Source organism: Nothobranchius furzeri, chromosome 5 (assembly GCF_043380555.1).
Source record: "Nothobranchius furzeri strain GRZ-AD chromosome 5, NfurGRZ-RIMD1, whole genome shotgun sequence".
In the NCBI taxonomy this organism is placed as follows: Eukaryota; Metazoa; Chordata; class Actinopteri; order Cyprinodontiformes; family Nothobranchiidae; genus Nothobranchius; species Nothobranchius furzeri.
In genome coordinates this window covers 28,772,807-28,791,760 of record NC_091745.1, presented here as the reverse complement: position 1 = coordinate 28,791,760, position 18,954 = coordinate 28,772,807, and the positions used below count along the sequence as shown (strand labels likewise).

At 43.7% G+C, this 18,954-nt stretch overlaps 1 protein-coding gene across 4 annotated transcripts in view; it reads left to right on the top strand.

The window, feature by feature from the left end:
- The first annotated feature begins 1,193 nt into the window (after positions 1 to 1,193).
- radil2a (Ras association and DIL domains 2a) overlaps positions 1,194 to 18,954 on the top strand; it is a 57,242-nt gene continuing 39,481 nt past the window's right edge. For 3 of the 4 annotated variants that reach the window (XM_015974354.3, XM_070551523.1, XM_070551522.1), the window contains exons 1-3: positions 1,195 to 1,763; positions 17,414 to 17,749; positions 18,531 to 18,766. In XM_015974354.3, coding sequence (XP_015829840.1) covers positions 1,636 to 1,763; positions 17,414 to 17,749; positions 18,531 to 18,766 — 700 coding nt within the window. In that variant the 5' untranslated portion in view covers positions 1,195 to 1,635. Of the gene's footprint in view, positions 1,764 to 17,413; positions 17,750 to 18,530; positions 18,767 to 18,954 lie in introns of all 4 variants that reach the window. The other variant, XM_070551525.1, reaches the window with a different exon arrangement.

The following is an 18,954-nucleotide window of genomic DNA, read 5'->3' as shown; positions in this document are numbered from 1 at the left end:
TTCTGCACACAGGATGTTTAGAAGTTTGCTTTCTGTGTTGAGTCCATGTTTAAAACAGGACAATACCTGTGATGCACCGTGTGGCTAGCTGCAACATGCAGATCAGGAGGACTTGCAGCATGTGAGGTGGACATATCACAGCATCATCAACATCATTACGTTCCTAAGATACTCAAAGTTATCTGGCAAGTTTTACATATTTGGCTTGGGTTTGATTGTTTTTGACATGATTAGACACTCAGGAGATGCAATGATGGCTTATTTTTTTAGGAAAATCCGATCATTATTAGCATTAATAATAATAATTATTATTATTATGTATTTATTATTATTATTGTTATTATTATTATTATAGGGTTTAAACACACTGGTCCAGTATAAAATAAGATAAAATGCATAAAATTTAAAAATGAAACTAATTAAAGCATAATAAAATATTTCAAAGTTTAAATTCATAAAGGCAACAGACAATGTTTAAAATACACGAAGCATATATTCCATTCCTAAAACAAAAACATGTATCTAGTTTCACTACAAACAAAACCTTTATCATCTCATCAACAGAATTATTCAATCTATGCAGTAATTCATGCATAAAATTTCTCCTTACAATAAAAAATGCAGAAGTCCAATTTTTTCTTTAAACATTAACAATAAAGACCTTTTTGACCTTTGTTTAATAAAGCTGTGATACAGTTTTTCGCCACTAGGTGAAGCTGTCAGCGCACAGTCAACTAACAGCTGGAGGTCCAGTGATTACTGTTAGTAGTAGTACTCCAAAAACGTCATCATCTAGTATCATGTACTAAACAAAAAGATGTCCAAACTCTGTCTTGGTGTACTTTTATATTTGCTTAATTGAATATTACAACAGTTAGCATAGCCTACTATAGTAAAAGCTGGACAATTAACCAATAAAATATATTTATTTATGGTTTTGATTAATTTAGGGTCAAAATGAAACGCCATAGGAATGATCTTATTATAAAATGATGACAACAGGAGATAAAAATGCTTGTTTATTTGAGGTTCATGTAGTTTGTCGCTGTTTTTGGTGAGAAACGACACTGATTTGGTTCTTAGAGTTCTGGCCATAGGTTCAGGTCTGCGTGGTTCGGCTCCAGTCAGAGCAGAAATGGTCCAACTCTTGGCCACGCCTCCTCACGGGGTTACGTCACTGAAACGGCTCGCGCTCAGCTGCAGGTTGATTCATTCAGTTTGCTCCGCTCTAACGGACCTAACGGACTTTCCATGGACCGGACCCGGACTGGACCTTCATCGCCTCTCCAGCTCTGAGACGGACCGGCGAGTCTTCTGAGTTTCCCGCTTTCCTCCGTCTGAACCAGTTAGGCTTTTTAGCCCGAGGAAATTCAAATTTTATTTCGAATGAATTCGATAGTTTAGAGTTCTTTTTAAGCTCACGCTTAAGAACCGCTGAAATAACGGTCCCACATTCCGAGCCACGGGGCAGAACCGGAGTTTTGGAGGAAGGAGATCTTCTGGTGGTCTTGTCCTGAAACTTTCTCAGCTCCCATCAGCTAACGGGGAGGCTGCGGAGACAGAATGCTGCTATCTCCTGTCCACATCGGCGGCCCCGGTGGTTTCGTGGTGTTTATGTGAAGGCTAAACGCAAACATGATCTCGGAGGAGAGAAGCAGCCCCGTAACTAAACAAACCCTGAGCTTCCCGGTGGGTTTGCTTATCCGTTCTCCGAAGAGGCGCCTGGCCATGCTGGGGAGGAAACACAGCAATGGATCCGTGCAGTAAGTCCGCTCAGGCTCCTCTTTAGCTCATTCACTTGTCAGAATAGTTTCGACCACTTTACCGCTGATGGAGGCGGTCACATGGTGATTATTTGTCATCTATTTTCACACCATGACAGCTTTTAGACAGTCAAAATTTGTATTAAAATGATTTATTTATCAGTTTCCTGATAATTTGTACTAAACATCCTACAATGTACTAATAAATATGTCTTTATTGTTTATTTCTTTAAAATTCTTTGTTTGAAAGTTCAACAACATCCAAAAACAATGGTTCCCAATCCCAGGGTCAGGGCTCCAATCCGAATCATCAAACACTGGTGAGGACAGTCAGATAATAATTAAACAAGGCCTGGGACGATAACAAATTTTGCTGGACGATATATTGTCCAACAAATTATTGACAATAAACGATATTATTGTGGACATTACTGAGACCAAAAGAACCACTTATGTAATGTTAATCTCATAATTATGCAAGAACACCCTTTAAAATGTGTCAATTAAACCTTTATTCAACATTGGAATGCCCAGACCCAGAACTTCTAAATAAATAAATAAAACAAACAAATAAATAAATGAAAAAGGACTTTCACTCTATGTTAGAAAATATTGCAACAAAACAATAAAATAGATCTTGTCTCTTCAAAACAATAAATAAAATGGCCTATCCAGTGTCAACCAAAACTGTAACCATAATGATAATAAATAATAATAATAATAATAATAGAGTTGTACATGTCTTAACTTCGATATATTGAGGCTGGAAAAATTGAGTAAATTTTCATTGATTAATTGATTTATTGGTTATTGTCCCAGCCCTAAATGTAATCATTAAAATAGTTGTTATAAAGGTATAGAAAGACTCACAGTTATTTAGTTAAAGCCCATCTTCATTTGAATGGATTCAAGTTTTTTTTTCAATTCAAGTTTATTCATAAAGCGCGAAATCACGACAAGAGTCGTCTCAAGGACCTTCACACGGTAAACATTCCAGTCCAGGTCAGTTCATTAAGCCAATCAGAAAAAAGTTTAAGCAGCTAAGCAGCCATCCACCACAACTCACTGGGGATCAAGAAGACAGAGCACACACACACACACACACACACACACACACACACACACACACACACACACACACACACAAAGACAAGTAATGTGTATAGTTATATTGTGATTACATAGTAAATATTCTATTTGGTGAAAGATAAACTTTATTGTATTTATCCTAGTGAATCTATAATTAAACAGGTAAACTAGTAGTAGCACATCCAACGTCAAGGAAAGCAAAAAGTTATTATCAGGAGAGGGAGAATGTTTAAGTGGTTAGCAGCAGTGTGCTAGACGATGGCTCCCTCCATGAGGCCACCACAGCTCAGCAGAACATCGTTGTAGCTTCTTCTGGGGAGAAAAACACTTAGAGAGAAAATAAAGTTAACAGCTGAAATTGCAGAAAATAATACAGTTAAAGAGCAGACTGTAGAAGAAAGTTAGCCTGGTGAACTAGACCAAATTCTTGCTTTGCAAAGTTTGTAGGAATGCTCCACTGGAACTTCTGCAGCCCCAACAGCATTCTGGCTGGCCAATCACAGTTCTCTAGAGGGGTTTCAAACACATAAAGAGCTGTGATTGGTCCATAATGGTGGGCCAATCATAGTGCTCTATCTGCTTAGTGAACAAATCACAGAGCTTTATCCGCTTTGTGGGCCAATCAGGGCTCTCTATATGCCTGGTGGGTGGGATGATGCAACAGAATGAAGCAAGAGTATGTCACATTCATTGTCCAGTGGAATGTGGAGATCATTTGAAAGACAACGGTAGATCCCACCCCACAACCGAGAGCCGTCCATGGAGCGTGGCCAGACTAAATAAAACATTTATTTAGTCTGGCTTGCCAGGCTAGAAGAAAGTTGTAGAGTGTGAAAAGTGGTCAGTGAATCCTCCAGCACTCTAAAGCCGGGTGTACACTGTGCAACTTTTTCACTTTTTTGAGCCGATTTTCCACTCGTGCGAGAATCCACAAGATCGGGGCGAGTTTTGCGCCGAAATGTCGTGTAGTATACGGGGGTTACGAGAGGCGATTAACACCACGTGACCAGCTACCGATCAGCAATTTTGAGCTCGCTCAGACTTCTGGCGTGTTTAATATTTTGCTCGTCCCTCGTGAGGGTATCGCACTGTTGAAGCGGCGCTGCGAGCAGCTGCGACCCAAAAAGTATCAGAACCGCTCACGACGCATGCGCAATCCTGCATCAACACCGCCCGCTCGCTATTTCCCTAATAACACACGCTGTTCGTTTTAATTTCTACACGTTTTATTACTCACAAGGATTGTCAAGAAAGCGTGTTTGTCTTGTTCATGTCAAATTAAACTGACCACAAAACACAGATTTACTTTATTTCATTTTCCTCATCCAACCCCCATAAATCCCTGTGTGTCCTCCTGCAGCACTCCCGAAGGACAACAGGCAAGACAGGACAAAAAAGTCTGACGTGTTGAGTAAAAACTGCTATTTTTAGCATATTTTTAGGGCCGACATGTTGCTACCAGACCTACAGTGTGAGCGCCTGGCTCGTGAGATCTGCCCTGCGAGGAAGTCGTACAGTTTGAGCTGAAGCTGAGTGCTATGAATGAAAAAGTCGCACAGTGTCCGCCCGGCTTAAGCCTATAGCAGCATAACTACAGAGATAACTCTGAATAACCTAGCCTTTTAGATGGAGGCATGTTGGAGGCAGGGCAAGAGAGAGCCGTCTTTACCGACAGAAGAAGAAGAAGAAAATATCATTTCTATAGCGCCTCTCAAGATAAAAATCACGAGGCGCTACACAAAAACAAAAAATGTAAAAATATAAAAAAAGCATTTAGAAAATGTTTAAAAATATATTTAAAATGAGCAAAAATAGACAATTGTGATTAAAAAGAAAAAATGTTAAGAAAGAGAGAGAGTGAACAGGAAAAAGGGAAAATCAGTGGATCCTGAGGAAGGTGGAATAGGTGGGGAGAGCAGAATAAAGAGAGTGGTGAAGAAGGTCATACAAAAGCCAGCTTGAACAGGTGAGTCTTCAGCTGCTTTTTAAGGAGACCACTGAGTCCACTGATCTCAGGCTCAGGGGGAGAGAGGTCCAGAGTCTGGGGGCCACAGCAGCAGATGATCTGTCACCTTTGGTCTTTAGCCTGGTGCTGCACAACCAGTAGGCTTTGATCACTGGACCTCAGGGACCTGCTGGGGGTGTAGGGACTAAGAAGATCACCAATGTAAGATGGTGCTTGTCCATGTAAGGCCCTATAGACCAGAACCAGGATCTTGAAATTAACCCTGAAGGTGACTGGCAGCCAGTGAAGCTGGAGGAGAAACGGGGTGATGTGGGTGTATTTGGAGGACTTGGTCAGAAGCCGAGCACAGGCATTCTGAACCACCTGTAGACGGTTCAGGGAGGTTCTGCTCAGACACGTGAAAAGAGAGTTACAGTAGTCTTAAGCCTGGTTTATGCTTCTCCGTCAGCTCCGCAAGGGACAGACACGCACGGATTGACGGAAGCGTTTTGCTCTTTTACTTCTCCGTCTCCTGGAGAGTGTTGCAAAGCAATTGCCCGGCAGGACAACAGAGGGCGTAGCGCTGTTCTGTGGCATCCTGTCATGTATCGGTCCAAGATCGTGTGTTTATATTGTGTTTTTGTGTATATAAGAGACTTTTAACACGGACATATTTGTCTCTCATTCTCCCACCGCTTCATGCGCTCCCCACCTCTAAACCCACGTTTCCTGTCATTTCCGTCCACAAATAAGACGCTTGCTGCGCATCTTTTCACTCCTCCAGTCACGGGAGAATTAAACGTTCATATTTTTAGAGTTTTTTCGCGAGATATTCTTCAAGCTTCTCCGTGTCTGCCGCTTGTTATCCTCGGCTCTCTTTGCAATGGCGGCGCTGTAAACAACAGCGGTGTCCTGACCAATCACAAGCTTGCGTAATCCGTCTCGTTTGACGGATGTTTAAAAAAGTGGGCTCGACTCCGTACGTACGTGCGTGCCGTACGCAAGGACGAATAATGGCGTTGCATGTCTCCGCACTGACGCAGACGGAGAAGCATAAATCAGGCTTAAGCGTGAGGAGATGAAGGTGTGGAGAACTGTCTCAAGTTCAGAGCGGGACAGAATGGGACTCAGCTTAGCAATGTTCCTGAGATGGAAGAAGGAAGAGCGAACAAGAGAACTGACATGAGAATCCAGGGTGAGAGCTGGGTCAAAGGTCACGCCAAGATTCCTGACGGAAGGTTTGTTGTGAGAGGCAAGCTGACCAAGAGAGTCTCTGACTTTGGGAACCAGCTTGTCTGGGGCACAGATGAGGATCTCAGTCTTATCTTCATTCAGCTGAAGAAAGCTCCCACCATCCAGGTTTTGATAGAGTCTAAGCAGGTGTGTAACAGCTGAAGCTTAGACATCTCATGGGGCTTAAAGGAGATGTACAGTTGGATGTCATCTGCATAAAGATGGTAGGAGATTCCTTTGAAGGAGCTCAGGATGTGCTGAAGAGGAAGCAGATAGAGGAGGAAGAGCAGAGGCCCCAGCACAGAACCTTGTGGGACACCATGGGTAAGGGAGGTGGTGGAGGACCTAAACTTGGAGACGGCCACGGAAAAGGAGCGCTCAGAGAGATAAGAGGAGAACCACTCCAGAGCAGATCCTGATAGGCCTACCCAGTCTTTCAGCCTCTCCAGTAGCAGGTGATGGTCAACAGTGTCAAAGGCTGCAGTCAGGTCCAGCAGGACCAGAACAGAACAGTCCCCTGCATCACTGTGAGTCAGAAGGTCATAGAGACCCTAAGAAGAGCTGTTTCAGTAGAATGAGCTCTACAAAAACCTGTCTGGAAGCTATCATAGATGTTATGTTCATCAAGAACAGCTGTGAGTTGTTTAGCCACAACCTTTTCCAAGATCTTGGAGATGAACGGAAGTTTAGAGATGGGTCTGAAGCTGCTATGGAGAGAGGGGTCGAGACTCGGTTTTTTAAGAAGCGGGTGGATTACAGCGTTCTTAAAGTAAGCAGGGACCTGACCAGAGACCAGAGAAGCATTAATTATAGAGAGCACGCTGGGACCGATGGACTGAAAAGCACTTTTAAACAAAGATGAGGGTAAGATGTGGAGGGGGCATGCAGAGGTCTTCATAGAGTTAACTAGTTTGGTTAACTCAGGCAAAGAAACAGGAGCAAAGCTATCTAGGATGATGCGCCTGGTTGGAGTCAGGAGAGGCAGCGATAAGGCTGAAGGAGAGATGCTAGATCTAACCTTATTGACTTTGTCCACAAAGAAAGACAGAAAGTTCTCACAGTCTGCAACAGAGTGGATGGAGGCTGTAGGAGAGGCAGGAGAGACGATGCTGCTGATGGTGTTAAACAGCACCTTGGGGTTCCCTTTGCTCTGGGACACCAGGTTGGAGAATTAGGAAACCCTAGCGTCTCTGACTGCAGAGTTAAAGGATGTCAGAAGATCCTTTAGGTGCAGCAGATGGACGTGGAGATGGGTTTTCTTCCACAAACGCTCAATTTTTCTGCATTGGCGCTTCAGGCTGCGAAGGCTGTCATTAAACCAGGGAGTAGGGTTCACTGCAGGAACTGATCTGGTTCTGACAGGACAGATGTTGTCCAGAATGGAGAGGCAGTGCTCGTTGAACTGAGATGTTAAGGAATCTGGGTTGTTATCAAAAGAACACGGTGGATCAAAAGCAGCAGAAAAATTGCTAGCTGTGCTCTCATTAAGAAAACGAGAACTAACCATACGGCGAGCAAAATATATAATATATTAATATATAAGACATACAACATCCAGGTAAGATCCTTTAGGTGCAGCAGATGGACGTGGAGATGAGTTTTCTTCCACAAACGCTCAATTTTTCTGCAAATTGGACTGTACACTCCACCTCCCTCTACTCCCCCACTTGTCCAGATTTAGGCTAACATCAGATTTTAACTATAGGCCCTATCAAATAAAAATGTTTTAAGCCTAGTCTTAAAAGTAGACAAGGTGTCTGCCTGACGGACTAAAGCTGGGAGCTCAGTGTTTCCCCTAGGAATTGTTTCAACGGTGGTGGGGGAAGGGGGTGGGTGGGAATTATGACACGTCTCACCTTCATGTTAACATTGTTGTGTTTGATGCACTCCACTTTAATTTGCACAATATACACCAATATTTGCACAATAATATTTTCTGTTTTAAACTCTCAGTGACACACTTTGCAGGGGGGATTTGGTATTTAATTTTTCTTGGCGTCTGGAAAAACATCTCTTTTTGCCCCCCTTTTTTTGACTTTCTGCACCCTTTATTTTGGTCCAAGATCTTTACTGGGCTGGCCCTATCAAAAACGTTCTACACCCCTGCTTAGTAGACTTCATGAAGTATTTTAAAGCCAGTATAAAAATGACTGAAACACAAATTTACATATTTGGCATTATTGACCAATATATGTGATTTAATTTATTTGTTAAGAACATCAAGATGCATTACAGTGAACATTATAATAAAGCCGGGCGGACACTGTGCGACTTTTTCACTCGTAACACAGCTTCAGCTCAAACTGTACGACTTCCTCGCAGGGCAGATCTCACGAGTCATGTGCTCACACTGTACGATCCAGTTCTCGGATGCGACCTGACTGCTCACACTGTAGGTCTGGTAGCAACACGTCGGACCTAAAAATATGCTACATGTAGACGTTTTTACTCAACACGTCAGACTTTTTTGTCTTGTTTTGCCTGTTGTCCTTCGGGAGTGCTGCAGGAGGGCACACAGGGATTTATGGGGTTGGATGAGGAAAACGAAATAAAGAAAGTAAATCTGTGTTTTGTGGTCAGTTTAATTTGACATGAACACGACAAACACGCTTTCTTGACAATCCTTGTGAGTAAAAAAAAATGTGTAGAAACAAAAACGAACAGCGTGTGTTATTAGGGAAATAGCAAGCAAGCGGTGTTGATGCAGGATTGCGCATGTGCCGTGAGCGGTTCTGATACTTTTTGGGTCGCAGCTGCTCGCAGCGCCGCTTCAACGATGCGATACCCTCACGAAGGACGAGCAAAATTTCAAACACGCCAGAAGTTTGGGCGAGCTCACGATTGCTGATCAGTAGCTGGTCACATGGTGTTAATCGCCTCTCGCAACCCCCTGTACACTACATGACGCTCAGCGCAAAATGCGCCCCGATCTCGTGGATTCTTGCACGAGTGGAAAGTCGGCTCAAAAAAGTGAAAAAGTCGCACAGTGTATGCCTGGCTTAAGCTGGGCGGACACTGTGCGACTTTTTCACTTGTAACACTCAGCTTCAGCTCAAACTGTACGACTTCCTCGCAGGGCAGATCTCACGAGTCATGTGCTCACACTGTACGTCTGGTAGCAACACGTCGGACCTAAAAATATGCTAAAAATAGCAGTTTTTACTCAACACATCAGACTTTTTTGTCTTATTTTGCCTGTTGTCCTTCAGGAGCGCTGCAGGAGGACACGCAGGGATTTATGGGGGTTGGATGAGGAAAACGAAATAAAGAAAGTAAATCTGTGTTTTGTGATCAGTTTAATTTGACATGAACACGATAAACACGCTTTCTTGACAATCCTTGTGAGTAAAAAAAACATGTAGAAATAAAAACGAACGTGTGTTATTAGGGAAATAGCGGGTGAGTGGTGTTGATGCATGATTGCGCATGCGCGGTTCTGGTATTTTTTGGGTCGCAGCGCTGCTTCAACCTTCACGAGGAACGAGCAAAATATCCAACACTCCAGAAGTCCGTGTGAACTCACGACTGCTGATCGGTAGCTGGTCACGTGGTGTTAATCGCCTCTCGTAACCCCCTGTACACTACACGACGCTCAGCGCAAAACTTGCCCCGATCTTGTGGATTCTCGCACGAGTGGAAAATCGGCTCAAAAAAGTGAAAAAGTCGCACAGTGTACGCCCGGCTTGTCTGTGTGTGTGCGTGGATGCCTGTGCCGGCCGAGCTGACTGAGCTTGCGGCTGCAGAGGTTTGTGTGTAGGGAGGGGCGGGCGCTCTATGTGACTGGCCAATCAAAGAGCGTGAAGACAGTCAGTTACCCAATGAGGATTTTCCTTCAGCACGATTACAGATTCATGCTCGTATTAGTCAAAAATGCTTTATCCGTACGCTCATCCCTGTGTGGTGGTGGGTTTCAGGAGGCAGAAGAGCAGGCAACGGATGAAAAAATAAAAATATTGTTTAATTGTAGAACGGGAGCGACAGGACAAACGAACATGCACAAAACGACAATGATCCAACGAAGACAGCAACAAGGAGGGAGGTATAAATACACAAGGGAATCAGGAACACATGGGCAGAGTAATGAGGGACAGGTGAGAACAATAAGGGTAATCAAGGCAGGAGAGACACAGTCAGGGAGGCCAGGGTGGATCATGACAGTACCCCCCCCCCCCCCCCCCCTTTAAGGGGCGGATACCAGACGCCCACAAGGCACACAGCACAGGAGACTCAGGAACGAACGAAGACTAGACTCGGGTACACATGACCAGGGAACACAGAAGACGTGACCAGGGAACAAAGGACTCAGTCCGGGGCTGCGGAGCAGGGGCCTCTGGGATCAGGCGGCACAACTCCGACTTACAAAGACTCCATGTACTCAGTCCAGGGATGCGGAGCAGGGGCCTCTTGGATCAGGCGGCACAACTCTGACTTACAAAAGTCTCCACAAACTCAGACAAGGGTCGCGGAGCAGGGGCCTCTCGGATCAGGCGGCACAACTCCGAACCATGAAGGGACTCTCGAGCTCGGACCAGGAAACTCGGACTCGAAGACTTGACTTGGGACGGACCAGGAAACTTGAACACTCGGGACCAGGAAATTCAAACACTTGGGATAGAGCTGAAACAACTAATCGATTTAATCGATTATAATCGATTATTAAAATAGTTAACAAATTTTTTAGTCATCGATTAGTTGTTTAATAATCATATTTTACCGCATAAAGTCTATTTTTTACCACAATCTGACATCGGTTACAATCTGTTAAATTTGCCGCCAGTGTGTGGCAGTAATGAGCCACTGATCTACCAGTGGGGCCGTAGAAGAAGAAATTAGCCAATAAGTGCCCTCGGTTTTCATGACGTATCACGTTACTGACGCGCATCTTGCTGTGAGAGATGGCGGATCAACAACAAATACGGAAGAAAAATAGAAGCGACAAAACAAGAGAAACCCCGGACAAAAACCTCACGAGTATGGGAGCACTTCACTAGATGCCTTGAAAAGACCGGTGACCTACAAAATATGCAAAAACCATGGCACGACGGAAGCACGACGTCCCTAAGTGAACATTTGAGATGAAAACATGGGGGCTGATGCAGCAGAGGAAAGTCCGGTAAGTAACAGAAAATAAACAAGCTAACGCAGATCACATTTGGGACTTAGTGTTAGCTGAGTTCGTTATAGTGGATGTTAAACATGTTTTTTTTTTTTTGCCGCGTCAGTTTACGGTGTTCTACTTCTGATTGACTAGATGCAATCGTGAATCTCCTCCGTGTTGTGAATCATGCGCTTGCCAAATTTAGCACGTCTGTTTATAAGAATGTTCTCGTTAAGAGAAAAACGGCACAAACCCATAACTGTGTTCCTCATTCAAAAAAGGACAACTCCGCGGAGAAAAATATACAGACGAGCTGTGTCCAGGTGAATATAACGCGGCATAGTTGTACGCTTTCAATTTTTAAATACAGGAGAAATTCAGAAAGTCCTTTTTTTAACTATTAAAAGGCTGTTTTACTATCTAACGCTGTAAAACGCCTCACAACACATTTTTGTCAAAATAAATGATCACTGTATATTGTTAATTAATTCAAATAATGTAATATTGATTTAGTGTTGTAGTGTGTGTGCTGCTTTATTTTATATGTGTACTTAATTCAGTTTATTTGTGTTTCTTATGCAGAAAAAAACAAGCAACGATGGACAACTACATGGGGAACAAGACACTCACCCCCAGCAATGCATACCACTTACAAACTCTATTCCAGATTCTACATTATTTTTTATGGAATTTACCTCTTATATTTTGATGCCAAAAAATTATTCTGGACTGATATTTTGCACTGTTTAGCTCATTTTACACTGCTGACTGTGGTCATGTGCAATAAAATAGATTGCAGTCAACTGCACAATTCTCTTAAGTTTTTCTTTTTCTTAACTGAAATGTATTCATCACTTGTATAGGTTAAATAGCTAAACAATAACAAACCGATTAATCGATTAATCGAAAAAATAATCAACAGATTAATCGATTATGAAAATAATCGTTAGTTGCAGCCCTAACTTGGGACCAGGAAACTCAGACTCGAACACCTGGGACCAGGAAACTCAGACTCGAACACTTGACTTGACTCGACACCAGGAAACTCGAACACTTGACTTGACTACCAGGAACAGGAACACAAACACTTGACTTGACTGGAACACTTGACTGGAACACTTGACTTGACTGGAACACTTGACTTGACCAGGAACACACTCAAAGACTTGACCAGGAACACACTTGAAGACTTGACCAGGAACACACTCGAAGACTTGACCAGGAACACACTCGAAGACTTGACCAGGAACACAAAGACTTGACCAGGAACACGAAACAAACTGTAGCAGCAGGCGTGGGACCCAGCAGGAACTGCAGCAGCAGGCATAGGACCCAGCAGGAACTGCCGCGTGGAGGACCTGCAGGCATAGACCCTGCAGGCGTGGACCAGGAAGTGGGACGAAAACTGCAGGAGCGACGCGAGGGAACCAGGAGCGGCAGCAGGTACTCGACCACGGTTCTGAGCAGGTGCATACCGTGACTCGACAGGATCCTCAGGCAGGCTCGGGTGAAGGGAAGCAGACCATGGAGCAGGAAGACCAGCCCTACCACCCCGGAGAATGATGGTGTGCGTAGGGGTTTTTACCTCCATCAGAGTACTCCAGGAACAGCAGCTTCCGTGACGAACAGGACGGGGCGAAAAAGCAGGAGAAGAGAATGACCCCGACCATCCAGAAACAGCTAGGATGTGCCGGAATCTCCCAGAGGGCTCGGCCACCCCGAGAACCGGTAGGATGCGCCGAAAAACCAAAAACTCCGGGCCGAAATCTTCCTCCGCTGAAAGGGACCAAAAAGAAAAATAACCCTCCAGAAACAGAATGGTAGGCTCACCACAGGTCCAGGTTTGGTCGGATCATTCTGTCATGTTCTGCGGGTGGAGATGGCAGACCATGTATGGTGGTGGGTTTCAGGAGGCAGGCAATGGATGAAAAAATAAGAATATGGTTTAATTGTAGAACGGGAGCGACAGGACAAACGAACATGCTCAAAATGACAATGATCCGACGAAGACAGCAACAAGGAGGGAGGTATAAATACACAAGGCAATCAGGAACACATGGGCAGAGTAATGAGGGACAGGTGAGAACAATAAGGGTAATCAAGGCAGGAGAGACACAGTCAGGGAGGCCGGGGTGGATCATGACAATCCCTAGCTGTAACCACCCTGCCCTGCCTCCTCCTCCTTGCTACCTGCCGGCTGTGATCACAAGCAACAACACAGTAGTTCCTGCTGCTTCTTCAGGAAACAGCGCAAAAAAAAAAAATCAATAAAACTTGGGATCTGGTAGGCGTGGCAGTGGGATTCCAGCCGTGGTGGGCCGCCATGGCTACGCCTATATAAGGGAAACACTGGAGCTGGTTCCACAGGAGAGGAGCCTGATAGCTAAAAGATCTGCCTCCCATCCTGTTTTTAGATATTCTGGGAACCACCAGTAAACCTGCATTCTGAGAGCGAAGTGCTCGGTTAGGAATATATGGAACAATCAGATTACTGATGTATGATGGAGCTTGATTATTAAGAGCTTTATATGTGAGAAGAAGGATCTTAAAATCTATTCTGAATTTAACAGGTAGCCAATGTAGGGAAGCTAAGACAGGAGAGATATGATATCTCTTTCTAATTCTCATCAGAACTCTAGCTGCAGCATTTTGGACAAGCTGAAGACTTTTAACTACATTCTGTGGACTTCCTGAGAGTAATGAATTACAGTAATCCAGTCTTGATGTAATAAATGCATGAACTAGTTCAGCAAATAAGCATCACTCCTGGAAAGGATGCTTATTTGCTGCTTTTCATCTCAGATGTCCTCATCGTATGTTGAGAAATGCTGAAGTTATACTGTATTAGTTTTTGGCCAAATCCTGAAAACATTATGTTAAATTCCATACATTAACATGTCATTTTACAGAAAGTGTTAGAAAAAATGTGTTATTGACTCTCAGTAACAATGACTTTGATTTTTGACAATGGTTTGATCTCTAATCTGTAAATCTTTTCTCAGTGACCTAGTGGTAGAGTGTCCGGCCTGAGACTGGGAGATCAGGGGTTCGATTCCTGGTCGGGTCATACCAAAAACTTTGAAAACTGGGACCCAATGCCTCCCTGCTTGACACTCAGCATTAAGGGGTTGGATTGGGGGTTAAACCACCAAATATTTCCCGAGCGCGACCCCTAGTGGCTCCCTGGAGCTTCTTCAAATATATATGAAAATGGATCAGGGGATATATTTTCTAATTATGGTTTCTGTAGGAGGATAAACATTCTTAACATTTTTCAATGCCATAAAAGGTGCATAATAAAAATAAAAATTCAACATTTCTGCCAACAAAGATTTGCACCATAGCCCACGACACACGTTTCAGCGCGGCGCTGTGCCAGGCAGGTGGCTATTGTAAACAAACTGGCGTGTGTCAGAGCCATGGATCCCAAAGGGAAAAAGAGAAAGATAGCTGATGAGAACAGAGAATTCAAGGAAGAATGGACTGAATTATTTGTTTTCATTGCCAATGCGGAAGGATTGCCTGCATGTTTGCTTTGTAATGAGAAGTTGCCGAACAACAAAAAGAGTAATTTGGAATGACATTCCCAGGGAAGGCCTGCTAAATTTGCAGCTGACTACCCAGTTGGGAACGAGAGAAATCTGCAATTGCAGTACTTCTGGAGAAATTAGAAGAGCGCAAAAGTAGATTTAAGAACTGGATTACATCTCCAAACTCTACTACTGCTGCAAGTTTTGTTGCAACCCGAGAGATCATAAACCGTGGAAAACCGTTCACGGACGGTGACATGAAGGAGTCGTTCATCAAAATATCAGAGCACCTATTTTCAGACTTAAAAAAAAAACTGAAATTATCCAGAAAATGAAAGACAGCAAAGACGGTGAAAGAAAGAGCCATTAAAATGGCAGGTGACATTACCAATCAGCAAATCAAAGATATTAATTCAGCTCCATCGTACTCAATTGCCTGTGATGTGTCATGTGATGTGATGGATATCGAACAGACAGCGCTGTTATGCAGGTACGTAAACTGTGATGGGCAGCCTGTGTTTTAACTGCAGGTGTTTTTTTGCACTGTTGCCCAGATGAGGGGAAAAAGAGAAGAGGATTGTATTGTTATTGAGGTTTGAAGAGGACTATTTCCATGGGAAGGTCTAAAATTGCAGGAAGCCTATGCACAGTCCATTCTGTTATTTTATTCAAATCCTCAAAATAAAAATGACACAAAAACTGACTTCTTTACTGTATTTCTATAATTTCATCAATGTAACAAGACATAATACTTAAAGAGCAAGTCACCCCCAAATCACATTTTTTTGCTGATAAACTATATAAAGCAGTGTCTAATCGTGCTGCAGACACGTGTAGTCAATAATTTGGCAGTTCAGTGCATCTTGGTTAAAATTCAAATATTCTGCCTAAAACTGGCAGTGTTGCGCCGTCGTCAGGGAAAAATTCTGCACTGTATTTGAATTTAAATCTGCCACCGCTATTGGCTAAGAGGTATGCTATGATGTCATCTGGTACATTATGATGTCACAATGCCATTGTGAGCCTGTGTGTGTGTGTGTATATGATAGCGGCTCTGCCCTCTCGGTCTGCCAAGCAACAGCATTTGTTGCATTTTTCAAACATGAAGTGGGAGTGAAGTAAGTTTGTTGTACGGGGTGACTTGCTCTTTAAACATTGTAATGGGAGTTAAACTTAAAGCACCAAATATTGTACATCAGAGTAGTCACGTGGTGTGTCATTCTCTCAAGGATGCGCTGCAGGCAAAATAAACATTTATTTATGAATGCTCATTATGTATTTTTTAGCCAACTTAATAATTTTGATAGTAGGCTAATATGGCTAATATACACTTACAACCTGTGTTGCCTACATGTAAGACTTCCAATTTCTTGCGGCTCTAGACAGATTTGTTTTTTGTTTTTTTGGTCCAATTTTTTTTCTTTGAACATTTTGGGTTGCTGACCCCTGTCCTAACACATGGATGTTCTGCTTCCTGATCACGTGACGTGTGTCGTACGCGGATGAAGATCGGCTTTAGAGCTGAGATGTTTGTTCTGGGGCAGCAGTAGCTCAACAGGTTGAGCGGGTTGTCCAGTAATCAGAAGGTTGCAGGTTCGATCCCGGCTCCGGACAGAGAATTCTGCTGTTGTGTCCTTGGGCAAGACACCTAATCAACCTTACCTGCTGGTGGTGGTCGGAGGGACCGGTGGCGCCCGTGCTCGGCAGCCTCGCCTCTGTCAGTGCGCCCCAGGGCAGCTGTGGCTACATCGTAGCTCATCACCATCAGTGTATGTGTGGATAAACTATCTGTGAAAACGTTCACACCTGTTAATTCTTCCGTTTTGGGCTGGAAACAGTTTTTAAAACTGTAGACTATTTTACTCCTTGTTCCCGCCGTCTCCCTAAATTATTATTCACATAAATAGTTCTGGTATTAATTCTTTAATTATACATTCACTAAGATAAAGACAATAAAGTTTATCTCTTCCTAAATATAATATTTACAAAGAAATCACAATGGTGTGTGTGCGTGTGTGTGTGTGAGTGTGTGCGTGTGTGTGCGTGCGTGTGCATGAGTGTGTGTGTGCGTGTGTGTGTGTGTGCATGTGCGTGAGTGTGTGTGTGTGTGTGCGTGCGTGCGTGCGTGCGTGTGTGTGTGTGTGTGTGTGTGTGTCTGCTCTGTCTTCTCGATCCCCAGTGAGTCGTGGAGGATGGCTGCTTATACTGAGCCAGGATTCTCTGGAGGTTTCTTCTTGTTAAAAGGGAGTTTTCCTCCCCACTGTCGCTGCATGCTTGCTTAGTATGAGGATTGCTGTAAAGACTCTGACACTAGTCAGTGACTCAATGCAATTTGCTGGGTTCCTTAAATAGGAAACTTTTAGCTGATTGGCTTAATGAACTGACCTGAATTGGAATGTTTATTATGTGAAGTGCCTTGAGACAAATCTTGTCGTGATTTGGCGCTTTATAAATAAACTTAACTGAATAGAATCGGTGTCATGGTTGTTGAATCTAATAAAGTGAACTGTTTTGTTCCATTAGCACTGCTCTCCAGTCTGCTATGTTTTAATCACCTCTCACGTTCTCAGATGTGTGAACTCACTGGATTATCTTGTTTTCCTTTAAAACTGTTGAGTTGCTTGAATTTGATGATTTGTTTTGACCAATCAAACAATCTGTTGAAAAATTAGAAAGAAATGCAGATTAGTGTGATTTGTGAATATATTATTAAGGTTCTACATGTTCTGGAGCTGATTTTTGTGTGTCTTCTTAGGTCCAACAAGTCTGACAGCACTGTCCGCTCTGCTGAGAGCGTTGGCGTTCGTCAGCCGGCCAAGAGCAAAATTAGGCGTCACAATAGGTTTTCCACTGTTTTCAACCACAGCCCCGACCTGTGGGACAGCGGGCACCGTGGAAAGACGAGGGGTAGCAGTAGCCTGTCTGGAGAGCTTCCGCCTGCAGACGACCCGGCTGAGCTGTCCAGCCGGTTGTCTGTTCCAGGAATCCTGAAGATCTTTGGTAGTGACATCTGTCATGGGACCCACTACAAGAGCGTACTGGCTACCACTCAGTCCATTGCAAAGGAGCTGGTGAGGGAGGCCTTAGAGAGGTGAGACATCTCAGTCTGCTCTGTGAACAGCCAGCCTCCATCTCTCAAACAACCCCTCATCCTTAGCTATCACTTAAACACATGGTCCCTTTCTTCCTGAGTTCAGACACAGAGCTACGTTTAGTAGAAACGTTCACATCTTAAACTCTGAAGGAGGTTTTGCACCATTTATAGAACTACTCTGTGTAGAATTGCCACAGAGGTGGAGGTGGTGCATTGGGAGGTGAGGACCCAAAGTAAAACAGAATAGAAAATTAATTTATTGTCCTTTCATTGGGGAAATTTTGGCAGAACAGCAGAAGCATCAGATGCAAACACAGATAGCAACGTATTAACCGAACCTCTTGTAGTAAAAAAAAAAGTCTGACAGAGCAGCAAACAAAGGAAGTCCCATTTAAGCCTCATTTATACGAGTCTGGAGGGGATGAGAAGCCAGGCAGCTTCCGCAAAGACCAAACGTCATTGTGTCCAATCAGAGCATTCACACCAAACAGAACAAAGTCGTATGTAACAGCTGAGCTGGTGCAGGTGTGAGTGATTACCTGGTAGAAAAGAAATAAGCTGTAGAACAGAGAGAAGGAAATTAAAAACAGGAAACAACAAATGAAATAACACAAATAAAAGCCTTCAACAAGACTGAAACCATAAGTTATTTCATCAGAAGCAGGTGTGTTTAGGTGACATTAAAACGTTTGAAATGGTCCAAACCCACTTAAAGAATTTGGTCCTCCATCTGTTGCCCCGCGATCCTTGTGTCTGAGTGTCTGCTCCTGTTGTCCAGGTACTGTCTGGAAAAAGAAGACTCAGATGACTATGTGCTGTGCGACGTGATTGGACAGACAGGGGCTGATAACCAGTGGAAGAGAGAGTGTTTCAGAGTAGTTGGAGACAACGAGAAGCCCCTCATGCTGCAGTCCCTTTGGAAGCCAAAGGAGGGCTTCTCCAGAAGGTTTGAGATTCAGCGGCGAGCAACAGTTAAGGAGCAGAATCAGAAGGACAGAGACACGATCACAGCAGGTATTTACATCCCATCCTGATTCAGCGAGCCTAACATCTTTACTCCGGGGTGATAATCAGTCTCAGTCTGGACAGGAGGAGCCGTCCTCCCTGACTCTTGCCCTACAATAACAGTTTTTATTGTCCCATTTATCAGCAGCTGGAACCAAGGAGACATGAAGAGGGTCAGGAGGGGCTCCGAGTGGCCC